Source organism: Peromyscus leucopus, chromosome 8b, assembly GCF_004664715.2.
Source record: "Peromyscus leucopus breed LL Stock chromosome 8b, UCI_PerLeu_2.1, whole genome shotgun sequence".
Taxonomy (NCBI): domain Eukaryota; kingdom Metazoa; phylum Chordata; class Mammalia; order Rodentia; family Cricetidae; genus Peromyscus; species Peromyscus leucopus.
The window spans coordinates 86,528,187-86,552,430 of record NC_051086.1 but is presented as its reverse complement, the minus strand read 5'-3'; the positions used below and the strand labels follow the sequence as shown (position 1 = coordinate 86,552,430).

The 24,244-nt window shown below is 42.1% G+C and overlaps 1 protein-coding gene across 13 annotated transcripts in view; it reads left to right on the top strand.

Annotated features, from left to right (window-relative positions):
* Tanc2 (tetratricopeptide repeat, ankyrin repeat and coiled-coil containing 2) overlaps positions 1 to 24,244 on the top strand; it is a 326,078-nt gene that overhangs the window by 292,751 nt on the left and 9,083 nt on the right. For 11 of the 13 annotated variants that reach the window (XM_028865155.2, XM_028865160.2, XM_028865156.2 and 8 more), the window contains 9 exons: positions 2,122 to 2,307; positions 4,390 to 4,483; positions 13,958 to 14,091; positions 15,294 to 15,417; positions 17,830 to 18,005; positions 18,291 to 18,423; positions 18,956 to 18,985; positions 19,813 to 19,904; positions 21,672 to 21,818. In XM_028865155.2, the coding sequence (XP_028720988.1) occupies positions 2,122 to 2,307; positions 4,390 to 4,483; positions 13,958 to 14,091; positions 15,294 to 15,417; positions 17,830 to 18,005; positions 18,291 to 18,423; positions 18,956 to 18,985; positions 19,813 to 19,904; positions 21,672 to 21,818 (1,116 nt within the window). The remainder of the gene's footprint in view (positions 1 to 2,121; positions 2,308 to 4,389; positions 4,484 to 13,957; positions 14,092 to 15,293; positions 15,418 to 17,829; positions 18,006 to 18,290; positions 18,424 to 18,955; positions 18,986 to 19,812; positions 19,905 to 21,671; positions 21,819 to 24,244) is intronic. The other 2 variants (XM_028865161.2, XM_028865154.2) reach the window with 1 other exon arrangement.

Sequence of the window (24,244 nt, the reverse complement as noted above, 5' to 3'; positions counted from 1 at the left end):
AATTGAAATGTGTATGTGAGGTACATGATGTCCATATATCTTATTATAGGTGATTACTCCTATCACTTGGTTATGGGTAGTATCTTCCAAGTAGTAACTCTGAAAGTATGTTTTTCCTTTTGTAATAAGAAAAATCTCTTTCAAGGAGATGATTTGAGACCTGATAGACAAATTGGTTGTTGCTCATCACACTTTTGTTTACTTGTGTTAAGATCAGTTCTTGATTTTTACTGAGAGAGGTTATGGCCATGATGCCTGTTTAAAGGGTGATTTTCTATTTCCACTCTTGACTTATTTATTGAGAGCAATTCCATTGTAAAGAAGAGCTGTCTCAAACTGTGCTTGTGAATCCCAGAACTCGGGGAACTGAAACAGAAGCTCATGAGCTCAGAGGCAGCTTTACATACGTAGTGAGGCCTTGTCCCTACTCCCCCGTATATTTATCCAATACTTACTCATTATGTATTTGTGTCACTCACTATGTATATGTATATGTGGATTCATGGATGTTTATTTTATTCTATAGTCTGCAATTCATTATCATTATTATTCATTTTGTTAGAGTGTCATATTGTCCCAGAATCGGCCATTAGTTCAAATTGGTTTCTAATATTTTTTTAGAACAACTTTTCTTTTGCACCACAAAATGTTCCAACCTCTTCTTTTCCCGTTACATACCAGCCCTGGAATCAGCCTTCTACTCAGGGAATGAGAATCTCATTCATCCCTTAGGTTTTACAGATTCAGTTCTGAACATGAAAACTACCTGATGATTAAAATCTGGATTACTTGGTCTGGCATTGAAAAGTATCCATGCTTCCAATCTTATAAAGTTCTTCTTTCAGGTGCCTACCATAAAAACCTAGAATAAGGCAATCAGTTCCTATTTCAGCCAGTTGAGAAAGACTTCCTACTATATCGTCCTGACTATACTCAGGATTGATTTTAGCAGGCTGGGGAAATGGCTTAGTCAGTAAAATGCTTGCTTCATAAGCATGAGAATCTGAGTTCAAATCCTGGCATCCATATAAAAGCTGGAGGCAGTGACTCACATCTGTAACTCCATCACTGGTGGGAGGCAGAGGCAGGGATATCGCAATGGCTTACTGTCCAGTCAGCCAAACTGAAACAGTGAACTCGAGGTTTTGTGAGAGACCCTGTCTCAAAAAATAAGGTAGAGAGCAATTAAGGCAAACATCCACCATTCACATGTGCATGCACACAAATGTGCATACAACACACCAAATCATAGTAAGTCTTTGTGCTTTGACTTTCCTTATTTAATTTACTATATACTTTTTTTAAGACAGGCTTGGTCACTTCTCCCCCTCTTATTTGAAAATCTTGATAGCAGAATTTATTACTTTTCCACCTTTTTATCCTGTATGGTGCTTGCATATATTAGCATTAAGTTATCATGTAGGTTACAGGGTGGTAGCAAAGTCGATGGGGAAACCAGAAATAAAACTTAGGTTCAGATGTTCTAAGTGTCCTAGACAGATAACCACATTCTGACTGGAAACTTCTGTCTAAGGACCTTCTGGTAGATGGATCATAATCAATCTTTGAACCTAAACTTTGAACCAACACTGAACTGCTTTTGGAACTTAATCTAGAGTAAAGCTACAAGTGCTTCTAGCCATTTAGGCCAGATCTTTGACATTCTTCCCTCCTTCCTATTGGAAGAAGAAATTGTTTCTGCCAAAGTTCAGTAGTCAGTGAGTGATTCATGTGATTCATGGCATGGGATATTTCTTCTTTGGAACAACATGGACAATTTTTTGTGCCAGTAGAGCCATAGGTCTCTTGAGTCTTGGTATGAAAAGAACTATTTGAGAGCAAAGAGAACTACCTCAGCTTCACCTGAGGGTTCTGTTTTATTTTTCTTTTAATGTGGAAACAAAAACCTTACCTCATTTTCTGGGGAAAGAAGTTCTCCACAGAGGGTTGCCCAGGGTATTTGGAGGTCATTTATGATCTAGCCCGAATAGAAAGTATCCTCCTCTAAGTTCAGAGATTGGGAAAGGATGATGTAGACACATGCTGCACTAGGCCAGTGTGACTAGGTTAGAATGCAGCCACCAATCTTTGTTCATAAAGGTCTCTGTTCTCTTCCCTTAGGTAGATCACTTGGATAAGAATGGGCAGTGTGCTTTGGTTCATGCTGCTCTGCGGGGTCATCTAGAGGTTGTCAAGTTTCTGATTCAGTGTGACTGGACAATGGCAGGCCAGCAGCAAGGAGTGTTTAAGAAGAGCCATGCCATCCAGCAGGCCCTCATTGCTGCAGCCAGCATGGGCTACACTGAGGTAAGAAAAGGCGGTGGGATTTTTTTCCCCAAGTTATGTATTGAAGGACTTAGGAAACTGTAGGGGGAAATCTTGCAAAAATGCCAACCAAATTGGTGCAAAGCTTTTAATCACTTTTGTGAAGAATAAGGGGATTAAACTCCACAAAGCACTACTCAGATACCATGGTACCTAGAATTATGTGTGCGGAACAAACATGAGAGTCAGAGAGGAGTTTGGAAATTATCTCACACAGCAACTCCCATACTTTCACCCCTATTTAGCAGAGAATGGCACCAAGACACAGAGGGGTTACTGATTTGTGGACATATGGTCAGACATTGTTGGACAGGAAGTAACCCACAGAACCTCAGAAAGATCTGTTTTGATCCTAGATCTTACAGTTTTTTTTAATGTCTTAGAACCCTAGTTTTTCATCCATAAAGTAAAGTTACTGAAACCTTTTTACAAGGCTGTATGAAGGATTCTCTGTAAATAATTGACACCATACAGATGGTATTTTCTACATTATTAGTAACTGTGGCAGATACATGGAATTGGTAGTATTCTGTGAAATGTTAAATAACGGACCATGAGGAAAGGAGAAGAGTATAGCCAGGGAGCAGGTACATACATGCTTAAGTTATTATAAATTTTACCAATCTAAAGAATGGATTACACGTGGTTTAATAAACAGTGTTCTCAATTGAACGGTTAACTAAATATTGGCTTTGACCAAATTGGAATCTAACTAACCTATGGTTGTAACCTAACTATGATGTTTCAAATGGAGTTTCGTCTAATTCCCTCTTTGTCCCAATAATTTTGTTGCCATTAAATCTGATATTTGATTTACTGTTAAACTGTCTCTCACCTTTATGTAAACTCTGCTGATTAAACTGAAACACATTTCAGGTTTAGCTCTAAACCAAACATTGATTTATAAAGTTAGTAACTATTCCCACCATGGCTGACTTTAAACTGCCAGTGTTACGTCACTGAACATGAAGGTGGGAAGAATGCACAGTTGCACATGGTGACAATGTTTCCACCATGCGTATACAGTAAATATAAATAACTTTAATATTGCTGATGATAATAATAGGATATAGTTAAATAATTGAGAAAGTTTCAGAGTTGAGGGGCTTATTTGTTTGTTTGTTTGTTTGTGGTGTTGGGATCAAATTCAGGATCTCACTCATTCTAGGAAAGCACTCTCACCAGTGAGCTATGTCTCCAGCCCGAGTTTAGGTATTTTATTCTTCATTTTCATACAATTTATTTGTTACTCAATTTTTAATAAATGACTGGCTTTGTTTAACAATCAACTTGTAAAATGTCTGAAAATTTTAGAATCAGTTCTCATGGCCACTACTCCCCAGCCCATCCACTGCAAGGGAGATTCCAGTGAAGCAGCAGCCCTCTCAGCTGGCTTGGGCTGTCTCCAAGGGAATACAAAGCAAAACTGAGATTTGTCTATTGTCTATGGAAAGTCTTTAACTCTCGGTACAGTCAGGTTCCTGGAAACAGCTGTCACTTTTCTTTGTGGTTTGCAGTCAGTCATTCTACCTCCCACCTCCCAGAGAGCCCTCATACTTCTGAGAGGAAAAGAGAAAACAATCCCTTTAAAGAGATGGAGGCCTCAATTTTCTCCATATTTCTTTCCTGGGTTTTTATTGTCATTAGCTTAAATAAAAATATGTAATTTAGCTGGGTGGTGGTGGCTCATGCCTTTAATTCCAACACTTGGGAGACAGAGGCAGGCAGATCTCTGTGAGTTCAAGGCCAGCCTGAGCTACAGAGTGAGTTCCAGGACAGGCTCCAAAGCTACACAGAGAAACCCTATCTCAAAAAACCAAAAAGTATATATATATAATTTTTAAATCACATGATATATGGATTATGTTAAAGAAAAACATGTAAACTATATCTGATAGGACAGCTTTCCATCAGAACGGTTTGGAGTTTCTTTGGTGAGGCAATCAATACTGATTTCTTTTGTATGTAAGAAATGCTTAGAGGATTGTCTTCCAAAGCTCCCAGATTAGTGCCAACAGCATAGCTTTTCACCTCAGTGTGAGCTGACATGACTTCTTGTTTCAGATTGTCTCCTACCTACTTGATCTTCCAGAAAAAGATGAAGAGGAAGTGGAGCGAGCACAGATCAACAGTTTTGACAGTCTCTGGGGAGAGACAGGTACTTGTCTTGGACATTGCTGTCTTAGTGGTGTGTTGTTGTGCTCATGCAGACTTTTTGGGTCTCTCATACCATTATTTTGAGTCTGGCATACTTCAGCACTCTGTCTTAAGACTTTTGTGTTGGAGACCAGGTCAGCCCAAGTGAAAAGTTAGTCAATTTTCCTCTTTCAGCCCCACTTTCCTTTAGCTCTTTTTTTAAAAGAATCACCACTCTTGTTTCCAACTATCTTTAAACGATAAACTTTCCTTAAAATATGATAAACTAAACAGAAGATAATTGTGACCTTTCAGACTTTACCTTGTGACTAAAGTTGCTAGCTAGATGCCAACTGATCTAATGCAATCTCTGGTGTCGAGTGAAGCATTTTCTTTATCGTGTGGGCCTGGCCTCACCAGCAGTAGCCTCTTCCTTGTGATTGATGCAGGTAGTGAATGTTGTATTTCTTCCAAGTCTAAACTGGAGCATCTGAAGAAACATTAGTAAGCTTTAATGTGTCTTTGTGAGACTGGGGCAGAGAAAACGGTAGAGTTACCCCAGATGTGTGTCATATTTGCCAGGAGAAAGAGACTAATAATGAGTTGACAAATGTAGGTAACATATTTCACTAAAGAAGAAGGGTATGGTTTTGGGTAAAGGTGAGAATGTTGTTAAAAATCAGATAAGAATTTTGAACTTAACTAAAAGTTATAACAACTTGTTGAATTGTTTTCTTTCTTCTTCTGATAAAAGTGTGCATCGATTTCATGACTTCTTTTACATGTGTAATGGTCCAGAGTCCAGGAATTCTCTTCTCAAACAATTTCTCCCTCTATAAAAGCCAAAGAGAGCAGATGCCAGGCAGCTGCAGCTTAAGAGCCCATGATAGATTAAAGGAAAATATGTAGCTGGAAACAGCTGCTGTCCCTGGAACCCCATCCTGAGAGAAGTCAGAGGATGGGGACCAGCCAGGATTCTCCATATGGAACCTAGAACTACAGAAGGGACATGTTGGCTTACCTCTCCTGTCAGCAAAACCTTCTCCAGTACAGGGCTGCCATACCTCCTGATAGACCCTTCTAACCAAGGGTATGGGAGTAGGAAGGTGGCCAAAAATGCTGGTCCAGTAGTCATAATGGGTAGAAATTATAAGGTCAATAATCATAATGTGTAATATCAAACTTACCCTAGTGCTGTACTTCAAAGGAATCCTTAGAAAGATTTCAAAGGGTCTAAACTATGTCTGGGAGATGGCTCACTGGGTACAGCTTACTGCCTGCTGTACAACATGAGAACCTGAGTTTGGATCCCCAGTACCCACGTAAAAGTCAAGCATGGCAACATAATCTGAAGCCCCAACACTGGGAGAATGGAAACAGGCAGATCCAAGGGGTTCTCTGACTAGCCAGTCTAACAGAAACAACAGTGAAAATCCTGTCTCAAAAACTACGGTAGAGAGTAATTAAGGAAGACACCCAAGACATCAACCTCTGACTTCCACAGGTAAATACGGGTGCACATGTGCACACACACGCACACGCACACGCACACGCACACGCACACACACACACACAGATATAAACTAACTATAAACAGGGGGGGCTTAAATTTTTATTAAATATTAATTTCTTTTGGAAGGGGAGGTTTGTTTGGTTGATTGGGGTTTTTTGTTTGGATGTTTGGTTGGGTTTTGTTGTTATTATTTTTCCTTTTTTTGGTTTTTCAAGATAGGTTTCTTTGTATATACCTGGCTGTCCTGGAACTCACTCTGTAGACCAGGCTGGCCTCAAACTCAGAAATCTTCCAGCCTCTGACTCCCAAGTGCTAGTATTAAAGGCATGTGCCACCACTGCCCAGCTGAATATGAATTTCTTATTTTTAAATAAAACTTTATGTCCTGGCTGGTACAATGGCTCAAAACATAAATGCACTTGCTGCCAACCTACCATGTTGACTTGAGTTTAGTCTGCTAAACCCACATAATAGAAAGAGAAGAGCAATTCCCTAAGGTAATCTTTGACCTCTTCATGCTCACTGTGTTATGTAAAAAATAAAAGAAAAGAATAAATATTTATAGACTCAGAATTTTAAAATATTTCCTACTTAAAAGCACATAAATTTTTTAATGTTAATATACATATCCCACCTCAAAAGTCTAAAAATAAAATTTCATGTCCATTTGCTTATAGTCAGTATTGTATTATATTTAACTTGATATTTACATGCAATAATTTTACTATTAAAAACAATGTTAAATATACATTTGAACAAAATATAATTTCTGAATCTATAAAAAAATTACTTGAGGCAAGGCATTGTTGGTAGAGAGGCAAATGCAGAAAGATTATTGCACCTGGTACACATAGCAAGTTCCAGGCTAGCCACAGCTATGTACAAAACCAAAACAAAATTATTTGACTTCAGAGAGATTTTGGGAATGACTGCTGTCTTTGCTATGTGAAAACGACCCTACAACTTAGCACTAATGTAGCATGGACTTCAGCTTGCTTCTTTAACTGCAGTGACTTGTCCTTAGTCTGTGTGTTTCTTTCTCACTTATAGCACATAGTTTACAATTTATAATGGCGATTGCATGTGACATTTGCTTCAGTGGCAAAATCTTACATATACTTATATAAGATATGTATTTATTTTTAAGCTGGTAGAAGTCTCACATCTGCAACCCTGACCTAATTGAGGAAACTTTACGGAGGGAAAATACAGTGGTCAGAGTTTTACAACTGTATTACTTAACTATCAAATCCAAAGCTCCACTAACAAGAAGAAACAAAAGACATTTCTGTCGGTTGTACTAATACAAGTTCCTTACTCTCACAACAATCATGTCACATCCCAGTTTCAGAGATGTTAATATGGGTAGTAGTGAATCTAGAATCAATGAAATGCATCTTAGAATATAATAAAATAGTACTGAGATAATATTTTTACATATCGTAGTTCCTAAAATCAGATCACTAGAGTGTGCTTGGTGCTTTTGTCTTCCTTTGGCAGCCTCTTTAATCCCTCCAGATGTCATCTTACATCTGTTCTTCACTATCTGGCTAGCTATATAAAATCCAAAACACCACTAAAAAGGAGAAACTTACAACCATTATTTTTTATGCCAACACAAAAATAAAAGGTTGTCCCCTCCTATCCCACAGGGTTGTCACAGACTTCTTAGGGAACAACGCAAGAAAAGCAGTAAGGAGACACATTGTCCTTTCCTACTCCTTGTGTACAGGTGTAGACCAGGACCAGCCACTTAGAGCTCCTAGCAGCTATAAAGACCGAGTTCACAAAATAAGATTCCCATACTTTGTACTTGTGTAATCTTTGGTCAAGATTGTTGCAGCTGACTACGTCCTGATCTTTCTACCCTTACACTCTGATTCATGTCCCAGAATGTAGCCAAAAAGGGATCTTTTACATCATAGTCTAATATCACTTTTCTACTTAACCAACCTTTGTTTATATTATTTGTAGAATTAAGTTCTTTACTGTAGCGTAAGACCAGTCATGATCTCCAGGCTCATCTATTGCTTATCTTCTCTGGCAATTCTAGTAATAACAAGCATACATTGTTTCCACTTCAGTGCCTTCAGACATGCCTTTGTCTAGCATTCTGTCTTATCCTTTCTTATCTTGCATTCACGCAACCCAGATTGCCCTCTCTCCCTGGATGCCTTATGAGATACTACTTCTGTGTCATCTCAATCCCACAGGATATCACTGTTGTGATTATCACACTATGGTGTATTTATCTGTTTTCCTTAGTCAACTGTGAGTTTGTTGAGAATAGACAGCATGTAACAAATAGCTCCATTAAAGTTTAATTAATGTTGTAGATGCAGTAATCAGTTTGTCTCCCCAACCACCTTTCTCCATTGATCATATATGTTGGAACCCTTTAAAATGGAAATAGATAAAAAGAATCATTTGCTTTTCTATATTCAGTGTAGTGTCAGCATTCCATCCAAGCTATTCTCCCATCTCTGAGCTACATTGTACCTGCCTCTTCAAGCGTGCATGCACGTATGTGTACACACACACACACACACACACACACACACACACACACACACCACAAACCATTTGTGTGAGATAATCTCATTAGATGCTGATCAGCTAGGGAAACAAAGTCCGTTTCTAGTCTCTTGGAAAAAGTTTTTTTTTTTCTCCTGTTATGGTTTATGGAAAGTGCTTCACCTTAATCTCCTTTCTTCCCAAAACTCTTTAACAGTTTTTGATACTACTCATAAAAATCTATCCATGATTCCTTGGTCATGATTTTGAGAAGTCCACACTCCATTCTACATAGTTGCATTGTTTTGAGATGAAATTTTGGCCAGCTGTAATAATAACCATGTCTAGCTAGCATCTGAAGGTTTCTGCCAAATGACATCATAACCTAAACAACAGAGATTATACAACAAAGAAGAAGGCCAAATGGAACATTCTCTCTCATAAAATTGTGTTATTCCATAGAGAGAAATGGGCCAACCAGAGTAATAGAATTGTTAGAGTAGACAGTGCCACTTTCCAGGCGAGTACTGTCTGAGTAATGTGTTCTGTGAACTGGCATCATTAGTGAAAGGCTTGGCTCTGAAATACTAGTCTTATTTTCTCCAGAGTGCTATCAGCTTTGCTTTGTTTTAAGAAAAAGAATGTTCTTGGCCTATACACACTTGGAAGTTTGCCACACTGTATAACCTAGCAGTTACTTTAAACAGAATCAAAATATGGGAGTTAAAAATTTTCCAAGTGATTTGAGGCATAGAGCATGTCTAAGTTTTTAGCTACTCTTGTGTTCAAATGCCTGTGCATGACTAACAACTTTTTAAACTGTTAAAAATATGAACTTGAGCTGGGCATGGTAGCGAATGCCTTTAATTCCAGCACTCAAGAGGCAGAGGCAGGTGGCTTTCCATGAGTTTGAGGCCAGCATGGTCTACAGAGTGAGTTCAGGGGTGTGTAGAGAGACTCTCTCTCTCTCTCTTTTTTTTTTTTTTTTTTTTTGGTTTTTCCGAGACAGGGTTTCTCCGTGTAGCTTTGTGCCTTTCCTGGAACTCGCTTTGGAGACCAGGCTGGCCTCGAACTCACAGAGATCCGCCTGGCTCTGCTCCGAGTGCTGGGATTAAAGGCGTGCGCCACCACCGCGCGGCGAGACTCTCTCTCTTTAGACAGACAGACAGATAGATGATAGATGGATGAGTGGGTAATTGGGTGGATGGATGGATGGATGGATGGATGGATGGATGGATGGATGGATGGATGGATGGATGGATAGATAGATAGATAGATAGATAGATAGATAGATAGATAGATAGATAGATAGATGAGCTTGAGAAGTAGAACTAAAGACTGTACCCCTGTGTACATTCAGTTAGGGCTTAAAATGACCTTCACTCCAAAGAGGACCAAGTTCTGCCCTCCTGTGACAATCTAAACAGAAAAGCCAATGTCAAGAGTTGCAAAATGAAATTGAGTACATATATTTTTCAAAAATTGCCACATTTTCCCTTTTGAACCCATTTACCCTTAGGGCAGAAACAGATTATTTGAAAGCTTAGCTTTGTATAAATTATAGTGAGTTTTAGTTTGGCATATGACTCGGTTACAGATAATTAAGCCAAACCCAAAGGCAAATGCCAGGCCGGCAAGATGGCTCAGTGAATAAGGACCTGAGTTCTGTTTCAGGGACTCCTGGGGTAGAGGGGGAGAACTGAAACCTACAAGTTGTCCTCTGTCCACAGTTGTTTATATGTGTACACCAAATAAACAAGTACAAATCTTTTAAATGCTGTCACTTCCACTTAGGTGAAAAAATTACAAGTGACCAGTTGATTTTAATTTCATTAGCTTCTTTGATTAGAATCCATCATTTGAAAACTAAAATATTTAGCCGGGTGGCAGTGGCACATACCTTTAATCCCAGCACTCGGGAGGCAGAGGCAGGCAGATCTCTATGAGTTCGAGGCCAGCCTGGGCTACAGAGTGAGATCCAGGACAGGCACCAAAACAACACAGAGAAACCCTGTCTCGAAACAAAATAAAACAGATCTGTGCATACCTAATAGTTTTTTTAAACTTTTTTTTATTCTTTCTGTCTTTTACATCATACTTCTTGATTCCCCCATCTATTCATATCAGCCCTCCACCCTTGCAACCTCCTCCCAAAAATAAAATAAAATTTAAGAGGAGGAAAAAAAGGAAAAATCAATCTCATCATGGGAGCTGTAGTGTGACACAGTGAGTCTCGCAGTTAAACCCTTTTATCCATATATCTTCACTTGCAAGTGTTCTTTGCAAAGAGTCATTGGTCTGGTTCAAGGCCTCTGGTTTCTGCCCCACCCCTCTGTGCTTGAGGTGGTTGGGAGAGCTGGCCCTGAGGTCATAAGAGCAGGAGAGCTGTCCCTGCACCTCACCCCAGGCAGCACAGTAGAGCAGACCCTGTTGGTAGAGGTGAGCATGAGAGAGCTGTCCCCACTACTTGTCTGTTCTGTGGAGGTGTGGGCAGGGGAGATTCGCCCCTCCCCCTTACCAGCTACAGCACTCAGGAAAGCAGTCTCTACCCTCACCTGGGCAGCACAGTAGATAGAGCTGACCCCATTGGTGGAAGCATAGGTGAGCTGGCCCTGAGGATGAGAGTGGGGATAGCTGGCCACACCCCACTAGCTACCATGTGGTGGTGAAGGCAAGGGAAAGATGCCTTCCCCCTCCTTCCCCTGACACCTGTGGTGGGTGAGGGAGCTGACCCTCCTCCTTTCCTGCAGCACTAGGAAAGTGGGCCCAGCTCCTCACCTGAGCAGCACAGCAGAGGTGTCCCTACTGATAAGGGTGTAGGTGAACTGCCCAGAGGACACAAATGTAGAACAGCTGGTCCCTCATCCTTCATCTGCCATATGGTGGCATGGGTGAGGGGTGCTCCCTCACCCCTTGACACCTGTGGCAGGTGGGGAACTGGCCCTGAGGTCATAAGAGTAGGAGAGCTGTCCCTGCCCCTTACCAGCTGCAGCACTCGGGAGAGTGGTCCCTGCGTCTTGCCCGGGTAACACAGTAGAGCTGGCCCTGATGGTGTAGGTGTGGGAGAGCTGACCCTGAGGACATGAAAGCAGAACTGGCCCCACCCCTTGCTCATTGCTTCAAGGGGTGAACTAGCCAGGGCAATGTGGGGGAGCTCACCCTGGTGGTGAGGACAAGGGGGAACTGGCAAGCTGACCAGCCCTGCAACTACCCAGGCCCAAAACTAGGGTTATAAGTTGACCCACCCCAACATCCACCCCATCTGTGATCTGCTGGAGCAAGTTAAGGGGCCACTCCTGCAGACCCAAAGCTGCAGGATCTTCAGGACAACCAAGAGGAGCTCCAGTGAGCTCCAGCATCGATGGTGTAGCCTAATAGTTTTGGGTTGTCATTAGAATATATGGCTGTGATAAAGGAAGGATCTTTTGTCAGTCTACTACATCAGTTTCCCAAATCAATTTGGAAGCTGGGGAACATCTGTTCTCTCTCTCTCTCTCTCTCTCTCTCTCTCTCTCTCTCTCTCTCTCTCTCTCTCTCACACACACACACACACACACACACACACACACACACACACACTAATGAAGCATAACTCCTACTGTTTTCTAATAGTTTTCTATTTTTCCTAACTTTTGTCCAGTCTTTAGAACATTAAATTCAAGGCTGGGGAGAGAGCTTGGTAAAGTTTTGTCCCACAAATATAGGACTTGAGTTCAGATCCCCAGCACCCACATACAAAATTGGATACAGTGGTACACATCTGTAAGCCCAGAACTGAAGAAGTAGAGACAGGTGTAACTCAGGAGCTTGCTGGCCAGCTGATTCAGTGAGCTCTAGGTTCAGTGAGAGATCCTGTCTCAACAAAAGTCAAATGGAGAATGTCTTAGTCACTGCTCTGTGAAGAGACACCATGACCACAGCAACTCTTAGAGAAGAAAATGTTTCGTTGGGGCCTTACTTATGGTTTCAGAGGGTCAGTCTGTGGTGACGGGATCATGGTGACAGGTGTGGGGCTGGGACAGTAGCTGAGAGCTACATACTTAGTGATCTACAAGCAGAGAGAGATTGGGCCTGTCACCCTACCTACACTTCCTCCAACAAGGCCATACTTTGCTAATCCTTTTAATATTAAAGAGTTCTACTCCCTGGTGGCAAAGCATTCGGATATACAAACCTGTGCAGGTGGAGGCCATCTTATTCAAATCACAGCAGAGAGTAAGGAGGACACTGGTGTCAACCTCTGACAACCTGCACATACATGGGCACACATCAGCACAAACACCATACACATACAGATTTTTTTTTTTATTAAAACAACAAATTCCAGCTAGGTATGGTAGCATACACCTGTACTCCCAGCATTGGGAAGCTAAAAGGGAACACTAAGTTCAAGCCCAACCTGTGGTACATAGGGAGACCTTACCTCCAAATAATAAACAAACCTGTGCATTTTAAATGCCATGGCTAAATAAATGCCTGTCTGTATATCTCCAGATTATTCTTCCTACTACACAAACAGTACAAAAAAGATGAAATATGCACTCAGAATGTCCACTACACCAAAGAACATAATAGACAATAGTATTGGAAGAAAATGATTGATTTCTTTCTCCTGTATCCTTTATATTCTCCTTATGGCTATCTTTAAGTCTGTGGCTCCATTGTTTTATGTTTAGAAGAAGAAAGCCTGGAGTTTTGTTGCATACCTGTAATCCCTAACCAGACATTCAAGGTCATTCTTGGCTACAAAGTAAGTTTGAGGCCAGCCTGGGCCATGTGAGATCTTGTCCAACCCCAACCCTCCCCCCATAAGGGGAAGAAATTTGTCTTTTTCACACCTGTTTTTTCATCTTTAAGACCATCTTACTTTGAACAATTCTGACACTCATGCTTTTAAATCTGTTTTTTAAAACTTATTGTCTTAATTAGTTTAAAGAAAAAAACAGTAAAAGTAGTCCTAGGCCTTAAGCTACAATTCCTGCCTTTAGCTCTTTAGATTTGAAGGCACAGGAGTAGAGGTTGGCCAAGACTTTGCCCACTAATTTTCTCTGCAGAGTCACTTCTCTAGATTCCATTCACATATAGAGTGATAGATTTGTAACTAGGTTGAGAACCTCAAAAAAGAGATACCCATAGCAGAGAAGACAATCTGGGTATAGAAAAGTGAAACCAGGTGAATCTGACCAAAGTGATTTTTCAATGATTCATTATTATGATTGGCCACAGATATTATGAGCCCTTTTAAATGTCTTTATTACTTTTCTTCAAAAAATCTTTCTGGAAAAGGCAGCCAAAATTATTATTCTTGGAGGTAAAGTTGTTACATTAATTGTTAATTACATTAATTAGACAGTGATTTACTGTGTTTGCATGAAACATAGCGTTTAAAAACATATTAATCCATGTTTAACATTGAACACTAGAAAAGAGGAGAGACGGCCATCCTCAGTATTTGTTATCTGCCCTTAGCCCTGACAGCCGCAGCCGGAAGGGGCAAACTGGATGTGTGCCGTCTGCTTCTGGAACAAGGGGCAGCAGTGGCCCAGCCAAACCGTAGAGGAGCGGTGCCCCTATTCAGCACTGTCCGCCAGGGCCACTGGCAGGTAAGTACAGCGCTGCTTCCAGCCCTCTGATAAGAAATGGTCCTGGCCTGGTGGTGGTGGTGCACGCCTTTAATCCCAGCGCTTGGGAGGCAGAGCCAGGTGGATCTCTGTGAGTTCAAGGCCAGCCTGGGCTACAGAGTGAGATCCAGGATAGGCACCAAAACGATACAGAGAAACCTGTCTCCAGGGGGGGAAAAAAATGAGTTCCTGGTGGAAACTTCTGATACAAAAAAAAGAAGCCACAAATGGGTTTCTCAGCAATCATGAGGCTTGAGGACGTGGACCTTTGTTACTAATGTTCCACTTACTTGAGAATGTAAGAAATTAACACTCACCTGGCAGCATTGTAGTAAATGCCTTTAATCCCAGCACTAGAGAGGCAGAGGCAGGAGGCCAGCCTGGTTTACAGAGTGAGTTCTAGGACAGCCAGAGCTACACAGTGAGACACTGCTCATAAGAAAGGGTGGTGGGGAATTAACACTCACAACCATTGTGGTGAGCTAGATTGATTTGCTGTGGTCGTGGAGCAACCTCCTTTTCCCTGCGACAGTATTTGCCAGTGCCTGAGAGGTTCACATCTCAGTAGACCCCCGCAGAGCAGTTACTCACAGATGTTTCAGACTTGCAGAAGAAAGCACACTATGCAAACTCTAGTTATATGATCTTTCCAGAGGTTTGGACTCTGGAGAAACCATTAACTTATGCACTAGGATGGAAAACGATACTGATAATGATCTTTGGAAGTACTTGAGTAGAAAAAAGGCTCTAGAAGCTAAACAATATTTAACAAAAGGCACTGTTGTTACAGAAACACTTTATTGTAGTCAGTTCGGTGGTAAATGTTTACTGCTGCTGCAGGCTTGCAGCCTCTAAGAGAGTGATAAAATGGAACTGACATGGCTAGTTACTTGCGCTGGAACTTCCATTATGGGATGGTTCAGACCACATATTGTCTTGTCTTTTTTCTTCTAACTTAATGTCTTAGTCAGATGTTCATATGATGAATCCTCACTTTCTTATCCCTACAGGAGTTAAGAGAGTGAGTTATGTGTCATTAGGACTGGACAGAAACTCATAAGTAGAAAACTACTTATCGATTGGACTCGCCTCTGCAAATAGTCATTCATACTGCAGGAGACCACATGCATGTGTCATCTCAATAGCTCTTAGAATAACCAGTCTCTGCTTCTCTACACTTGTAGATTGTTGATCTTTTACTTACCCACGGAGCTGATGTCAACATGGCAGACAAGCAGGGTCGTACTCCCCTGATGATGGCTGCTTCTGAAGGCCATCTAGGAACTGTGGACTTCCTACTTGCACAAGGTAAGTCCTGAGAGGCCAGAGCTGTGAATAAAGCCTGTAAGAACCCACTGAACTCTTGACTTTCAGGACATGTTAAGAATTTACTAATTCAGTCGAGCAGTAGTAGTGCACGCCTTTAATCCCAGCACTCAGGAAGCAGAGGCAGGCGGATTTGAGGACAACCTGGTCTACAAAGCAAGTTCCAGAGAAACCCTATCTCAAACCACCACTCCCACAAAAATAATAATAATAATAATAATAATAATAATAATAATAATAATAATTTGCTAATTCAGTTGATTAGAAAGTACAAAGCCAGAAGCTCCTGCCCTCTTATTTATTTTGTTTCCTCCAGTTTTTTAGAATAAGATTCCATGGTGGCCTTGAACTCACATTTATTTTCTGTCTCCATCACCTGGCACTTTCTTGTGCTGTGTGTGTGTGTGTGTGTGTGTGTGTGTGTGTGTGTGTGTGTGTGTGTTACGCTCTTTTGCATGTGTGTATGGTTTATCAATATGTAGACTAGGCCTCAAACTTGAAGTGATCCTCTTGTCTTAGTTTCCAGGAAGCCAAGTTTAAACAGGTGTGCCTCACCACTCCCAGCCTGCCCACTTGATACACTGTGGAGTTCTCCTTATGCTGACATTCTCTTTTTCTTTATAGCCTGAGGGATTGTTATGAAACCAGCATGTTCTGAACTCTTTCTTTCAAATCAATAATCTCCAAACTTCAATCTTTTTAATGTGTACCCAAGAAATATGCATCTATTTTAGAAGCTAATTTGCTGCTGCTGCCGCTGCCACTGCCACCGCCGGTTGTGGTAGTGTGGGGTCTCTATGTAGCCCTAGCTGGCCTGCAATGTGTTTGTAGACCAGGCTAGCCTCAGACTCAAACAGATCCACCTGCCTCTTCCTCCCGAGTGTTGGGATTAAAGGTGTGTGCCACTACACCAGGTGAAGCTGGGCATCAGTTTGTCGGCCTGCACAGCTAATATTTTTCTTGAATCCAAAAGGTAAAGGGAAGACACTTGGTAACAATGAGACCCTCTTTGGAGACTTGGGATATTACCATTAAGTTATAATAAATTCCTTGTGGCATCTTCCAGCATACCCACATCCTTGGTAAACAGGAAACAAGTCAAAGGGGGTGTCCTTTATGAGCCTAGTGTGCTTTTTCCCTGCAGGTGCACAATGGTAATCATTTCAGCCCGTGCTGCTGCTGGAAGCTCAGCCCCTGTGCAGGAGTAGTGTCCCCAACAGCTGTAGTGAAAAAGACTCATCACTAGTGGCACTGCAGCACCATCTAGTGGAGCCCGTGGATTTGCATCAAGCAGTGGATAGTGAGGAGATTGGAAACCATGAATGACATCATTCCAGTTAGCCTGCACTGTTAATAAACCAGACTTAAATATATATAATTATCTATACATATATGCACTTTTCTTCAAGGGGAACCAGCCTTCTGAAGAACCATACCCAGACCTGAACAGCCAAAGAGCAGGAAGGCTAGGCTTCTCCTAAGAGATTTGCTGTGGCTTCAGCTCTGTCCTTTCAAGGAAGATTTGTTTCCACAACCTGACACTCAAGGATGGCTAAAATCAAGAGTTGCTCTTCCAGGATATATTGTAGCTCTTGCCTCCCCAATACAAATTGCCAAACAAGTCTGACTTCATGATACCTAATTTTATTTCTGCTAGAGGAGGGGAGCAGCACTCAGAGGGGATAGACCGAAATTTTTAAGATGTGGCATGAAGCAATGTTCCAGAACAAACTGTATCCAATAGAAGAGGCAGGGCCTCTTCAGCACTGATGACCCTTAGATGACTACCTTGTTTGCCACATGCCAGTAGACACTCCAGAGATTTGTTCTGCCTTACTCAGCATCTTTGAGTCCTTTTATATTTTCTTTGGGTGTTTTATTTTGTTTTTTCACTTAAGTGAGTTTTCAATAAGTCAACAAAAATTATTTAGCCTACATTATTTGTAGAATACTCTAGAATAGGAACACTTAATGTGATTGTAATTTTTTTTAAGTAAGCTGTAATTTGAGGTCTGGGAATAAAGTTCAGCTGGCAGAGTGCTTGCCTAGCATACACAGAGCTCTAGGTTCAATCCCCAGCACCACACAAATTGGGCTGGCACACACCTGTAATCACAGCACTTAGGATATGGAGATGTAGCTCAGGCAGGCCTTGAAGTCACTGTGTAGCCCAAACTAGCCTCAAACTCAAGATCTTCCTGCTTACTTCTCCCTACTTCTGGGATTACTGGTATATGTCACCATGGCTAACCAGGGTCAATCTCAAAATAGAAAAATCTAGAAGTAAAAGCTGTTCTTTGGCAGCATATATACCTTCAGTATCAGCACTCCTTTCTGCTACAAATTTTAGTGTCTTCAGTCCTGTTAACACAGGATTCTCATTTGTTCTTATAGGTGCCTCCATTGCCCTAATGGACAAAGAAGGATTGACAGCCCTCAGCTGGGCTTGTTTGAAGGGCCATCTCTCAGTAGTGCGTTCTCTGGTGGATAATGGAGCTGCTACAGACCATGCTGACAAGAATGGCCGCACCCCACTGGACCTGGCAGCTTTCTATGGCGATGCTGAGGTGGTGAGTGCCTTTAAACAGACCTCAGAAGAGTAAGGACAGGGAATGTTATCTGACAATAATAATAATTAATCTAGGACCTAATGTGAAGTACTATTTCGGTGATTCTAACATAAATTCTCCAGATCTATAATTGCTGGAGGACAGGAATATACAAACCGTTATTCAAAACCAAGAATATCACTATGGTCTGAAATGATTTCTATATCCCAGTTCAGACAGGCAGTTTGAAAAGGGCCAAGCTGTATGCATTGTGCCTGTTAACAGTTCTGCTCATTTCTTGCTTAGGTCCAGTTCCTGGTGGATCACGGGGCCATGATTGAGCATGTTGACTACAGTGGGATGCGCCCTTTGGACAGGGCAGTGGGTTGCAGGAACACTTCTGTTGTAGTCACTCTACTGAAGAAAGGAGCCAAAATAGGTAAGAGAAAGAAAGGTGATATTGACCATCTGTGCCCAGGGGCCAGTGGTCTGGCTGCCCTGGGTGTTTGGTGTGAATGTATATAGTTCTCCCTCTGCCCCGGTCCAGTTACTGTCCAAGTGAACAAAGGCTACTGGCCCAGAGAGAGTACCATCTGAGCCATAGTCTATAGAAACCTGTGTGCAGAGTCACATGACTCTCTGCCCTGCCCTTTGTAGCCTTAGCCAGGAGGCTGCGCTGAGCTTGTGCACATCTTAGTGCTGCCTCTGCACTGGCCCTACCCTGAGAGCATCGTGGCTCCCTGCAGTGCCGTAAGCCTTTGCTTTCCCTTGCTCTGTATGTGCTTCAGACTCTCCAGCCCCTGCTGCTGCTGTCCCAGCTGCTCCCCCACCCACAGACTGTAGACGAGGGTTGGCTGATGTGCTGGCTTTTTGCTGCCTGCCTCTCACTGCTGCTTTTTCCTTCTTTTTTTTCACCTTCATCCATTTTTTTTTCCTCTCCTACAACTTTTTGTTTTCTCCTTTCTTTGAAGGTTGTCAGACGTTACCGAGTCGCCCACGAGGTATATTCCCCGCTGTCAGCATCAGGCCTGGTCTGATGGCTTGGTCAGCTTTGCCTTCTCCTCTTTGATTTAGCCTGCATGAGTTCCCTACACCTCTAATCTTTTAATTTACTTCACCTTAAAAGAAGATTTTTTTAATGACTGTTGCAGAGAATAACTTGAACTTTTGATAACTAACTCTGAAAAGCTTAGATGGTAAATAATTCAGTCCTTAGTAAACTAATCAATTTAACTTTATTCTTTTCTTTCATGAGTAAAAGTAGTTCTTATTAATGCTTGTTTCATATCTACTGACATTTGAGTTGTGCCCCTGGTTCCAAATGAATCCCAGGGAGTCTTATTTGGTCCTTAGCTCTGAGGGAGCCTTCAGAGTCTTTAATGAGGTTCCCTTCTACAGAGTACACACTTCAAAATTGAGTCTAAATGTGGGAGTTTTCCACCTCAGATAGAAAATAAATTATTCTTTTTTGGATTTTTCTAATCTTATGGTAACGTTTAATATAAACCCTTTCTTCCAACTTCTGAGTTAAAATAATTCCAAACTAAGCCATCATGTGCTCATATGTACACTCAGGCATTACTGCTCTCGTGTGGCACAAACTGGGACAGTTCAGATGCTCTTATTTTAAGGTGAATACAAACAGTCCGGTGCAGCTTCTTGGCAGTGGGAGTCACTAAAATTCTCCCAGGACTAAAAGATGAGGTCATTATTGTGGAACAAGTTGTTCTCTCAGCAGAAATCCCCCAGGGTGTTTTTTTTTCACCTAGCTTCCTACCACCTTACATTGTATGAGTTCTTTACCCATCATGCATCCTGTACACTACAGGTCCAGCCACATGGGCGATGGCCACCTCCAAACCAGACATCATGATCATCCTGTTGAGCAAGCTGATGGAAGAGGGGGACATGTTTTATAAGGTGAGGACAGGAAGAACTGTTTTCTATGTAGAATCTTGAAAACTTGACAGTTTTCATTATTTTCTATAGAAGCAAAGGTAGAAAGCCATTCCCTACTCATGGCTTCTAAGTTAGGGTCCTGAGTTTTTTGCCTTCCTGACAAGAAAGCCAAAACGGCCAACAAGTGCTTCATGCACATCACCAGAAAACTCTGGTTTTACCTGGCCACTTACAGTTTGGTAACAGATTTTACATGGAATCTTCTAAACGAGGAACTCACAGGGCAATTAAAAACAGAATATATCCTATAGCTGTTTCCAGTTTTATTTATCTTAATTTTTAATGCATGGTCGCACACACACCTGTAATCCCAGCACTGTGGAGGTAGAGACAGGAGAATACCAGGCACTTGGAGGTCCTCTTTGGCTATAGAAGGAGTTGGAGGGCAGCCTGGAAAAAAAATTTACAGTAATAGTAGAATTTTTAATAGGATAAACAGTGATTGTTACACATTCGCTTAAAGTCACTCACTGAATGACTCAGGGCTTTTAAAAAATGGGTACCCTTAACACACACTTGGCCAGAAGGAAGCTCTTAGGGTGTTCCAGGTCAGTCACCTCAGTGGATCGTCCCTGAAGGTAAATAACTCCAACCCAGTTTTTAGCAGCAGACATCCTTGAAACATCACAGATCTGAAAGAACGATGGTAAAGCTCCCTTGTGTTATAAATATACAAGGTCCTGAGCAGAATTCAGTTCCTGGACACCCTTTGAGCACATCATGATAATCATGACTTTTAGAAAGCTTGAACCTTGATCCAAACTTGATCACATAAAATCACATAAATTCAAAGATCTTCATTTCTGTCCATATCACATTTATGGACCTTTATGTCACTCTCAAGAGTCTAAGCCCTGATCACAACATCATTTCTGCTATCCTGAGCTATTATTAATCACATCCAGAATTCTACCTTGGAAAACTCTACACTTGTAATTAAAAGATGATGAAAGTTGAATAAAGTGATGCTGCCTCGAGAGTCGCAGCTGTACAGAGGAAGAGAGTAAAGGTAGGAGCTTCCACCTGCATCTTTCTGCACTTTATGTACAGCTTTTCAGGTGCAAAATGCAACGGGAGCCCAGGGTTTCTGCAGCAGGATCCCTGAGTTGGTCAGATTTATTTGAGCTTGGGAAAATGTCTCCTACAAAGTGAGAGTCCCAAATTCCAAGCTTCTCCTCTCTGCTGCCATCCTACCTCATGCCTGATCCACAAATAGAAAGAGGCAATTAATACAATTTTCTCCCATTATGTTAGAGAAACCACAGCTGGACCACTTTAGGTCCTGCATGTTTCCTGAGGAAGAGAATTATCTGTTCTATAGGACAGTGAGGTAGAGCATCAGACAGGAGCCACAGAAGCCAGAAGCTAGGGAGGAGCAATCAATCACTCTGGAGTTTTGGGACTAGGAAGTCATATATGTCCCAATGAGAGCAGTTCAAGGAAAGAAGGAACCTCCTAGTGATCAAGGTCAGCCCTAGAGAACAGTTCACAAACTGTTACATCTGCTTGCCAAGATTTTGCTTCTCCAACTTGTGATTTTAGGTGTCTCCTCCGACCTTCCCTTTTTTGCCAAGAGAGTTTCCTATAGAAAAGACTAGACTTCTGCTCTCAACTCCACAGGACCAATACACTTAGCCTTTGTAACAACTGCCAAGAGCAGGCAACAGCTAGGAACCGATCTCAGCCACTCAGCAAACCAACATTGTACTCTTCATTTGTGCCCATTAGAAAGGTAAAGTAAAGGAAGCTGCCCAGCGCTACCAATATGCTCTGAAGAAATTCCCTAGAGAAGGGTTTGGTGAGGACTTGAAAACCTTCCGGGAGCTAAAAGTGTCTCTCCTCCTCAACCTCTCTCGATGTCGCAGGAAAATGAACGTAAGTTCCTCTAATCCCCACTCTTTCTGCAGTGCTGGAAGTTGAAAGTTCATGTCACTCACTAGCTTATACTAGACCCCGAAAATCCTGTCTTCCCCGTTTGGAACTTGGTTGTCCTTCACACAGCACTGACATTTGCAGTTGAAATAAATCCACACTACACACAGATCCCTCGAGCTGTAGAAGAGCCAGTGCTATGAGCAGTTGGCAGCATTCTGCATTTTCATAATCCACTAAAGTGACCAGAACACTGTCCCCTCCATGTACACGCCAGTCAGTCCTCAGCAGAATCTCAGCTGCAGTTAGGCCTAGATTCCAGTCACTCTTTTTCTAGTGCACTCCCTCGTCATATGCATCAGGGCTGTAGATTTCAAGGTTAATTTCTAAGACTGTTCTTGAACTTTCTACCTCTTCCCTCACCTCTGTATTCCAGTGTGTCATGCCCCTTCTGGCCCTCTGTCATCTCCCTCCGTCCTTGGCTCTTTTCACTTCTTTGCAGGTATAGTTCAGCCAGTGCTTCTTTGTCCAACAGACACTCCTGAGCCTCTCACAGACACTGGAATGCTTACAGTCATGAAGAGTCATTGACATCACCAGAGGTTTCCCAGTTCCTCAGGAGACAGAAATAATCCAAACCAAGCAGGCATTTCTGATCAGTAAGGGACTCAGCTGTCCAGACAAAGGTTCTGGCTGCAGTAGCTAAGGATCTGCCATCACGCCCAGAAGGACTTGTATATATAACTTTGCATCATCTAGTCCAGCGCTGAGACCTACAGTGAAAGCCCTGGGATGGACTTGGCCATCTCAGAGGACACAGTTCTGACCTTCAAAGGCAGAGAGGAGTGGGGACATGGAAGAGATACCTTTGGGTGGAGATGGAAGTGAGGAAGGTGTTTGGGGACAAGATAGGAAAGTCCTGCATGAGGTTTCTCATGTCAAAAAATTATCAGTACCAAAGGTCTCTGGCCCTCCCCCTTAGAAGATAGCAAAACTCAGCAGTGTGTGCCAGTCTGCTGGCTTCTTGTTCCCCTAGCAGTTAATCAGTTTTTTAAAAATATCTAAGAGTTCTTGCTTAGCATGCACAAAACCCTACTGTGGGTCCTAGCACCAAGGAAGAAGAGGGGTTCAACTCTCATACTCAGAAACAATGGTTGTCTCTCAAGTAAGTAAAGGGGCAGGTGGGAAACAGCAAGGATAGAACATAGCCGGTGGTGCAGGTTGGACTGCTTCCTCGGTAGCTCTGTATTTATCCACAGAACTAATAATTACCCCCATGGACCAACACTGTGCTAAGCAGCAGAAGTCTCTGCACTGTAGTAGGAAATGTCTTATGAACCCTTACCTCTGCCCCAGGCCCTTTGTTCTACCTCGTGTTCTGCCTTAGGAATTGTGAATGTACTCATACTCAGCTATGGCTTTGACATATAAAGAAAAGAAAAACCTAAGCTGAACATGGTGACATGTATCTATAATGCCAGTACTTCAAGGCAGAAGCAGAAAGATTGGAGGTTCTAGGCTAGTTTGGGGTACATAGCAAGGACCATGCCTCAAAAGTAGAACCACTCCCCATGAAGATGAAAACATTCCCCTTTAGCTTAGTATTTAAGGAGATCTTAAAGACCACAGGCTCTGCCTGCTCAGTGTTGTGTGCCTCAGACTCTATTCCTGAGGGTTGTCATAGTAACACCGGTAGCTCTGAGCCCATGTTCCTCCAGGTGTCTCCAGAGACAGCACAGAACTTGGTCACAGCCAGAGTCTGCTTGTTTGTTTTTCTCTCTTTCTTTCCTTTTTCAATTTTGAGTGTTTCATAAGTAAGGGATCAAATATGAGAAGGAACCAGCCAGAGCAATACAAAGAACAGTTTATGGAACATTTACTATATGTCCGGTATGTACAGCACTTAAGTGTTACGTTATGCTTAGCCTTACCCTGAAACGAGAGGTGTGAAAATGTTCTCCCTGCTTCAGTTGGAACAGACCAGAGGACTGTGCCTGCCTGCCTGGCATCCCCATGGCATCTTGGCTCCAGTTGGTGCTCCCTGCTATTGCCCAGACCCTTCACCTGTACTCTGGGTACATCCTCAGTGACCCGCAGGAAGTCACAGCAGGAAGGAGGACCAACAGGATGAGTGTCACCTCCTGTGTGGAGAATTTAGGTTTCCAGCTTTAGGGTCCTTATTACAGAGGGCTGACATCTGGCTTCTGGGATATAAAAAAAACTCCTAGAAAAGTAAAAAGAGGCCAGATTCAAACGTTTTTTAATACTTTGGACAAAGAAAGTTCATAGTGGTTTCAGAGCCACACAGAGGAAGGCAGAAAGGAACTTAAAGTCTGTGGGCCACATGGTTAGAGCCATGCCAGACATGTCACGAACCCCAGGCATTCCACCCACAAGTGTCAAAGAATTGTAGATGTAACTTGTTTGAT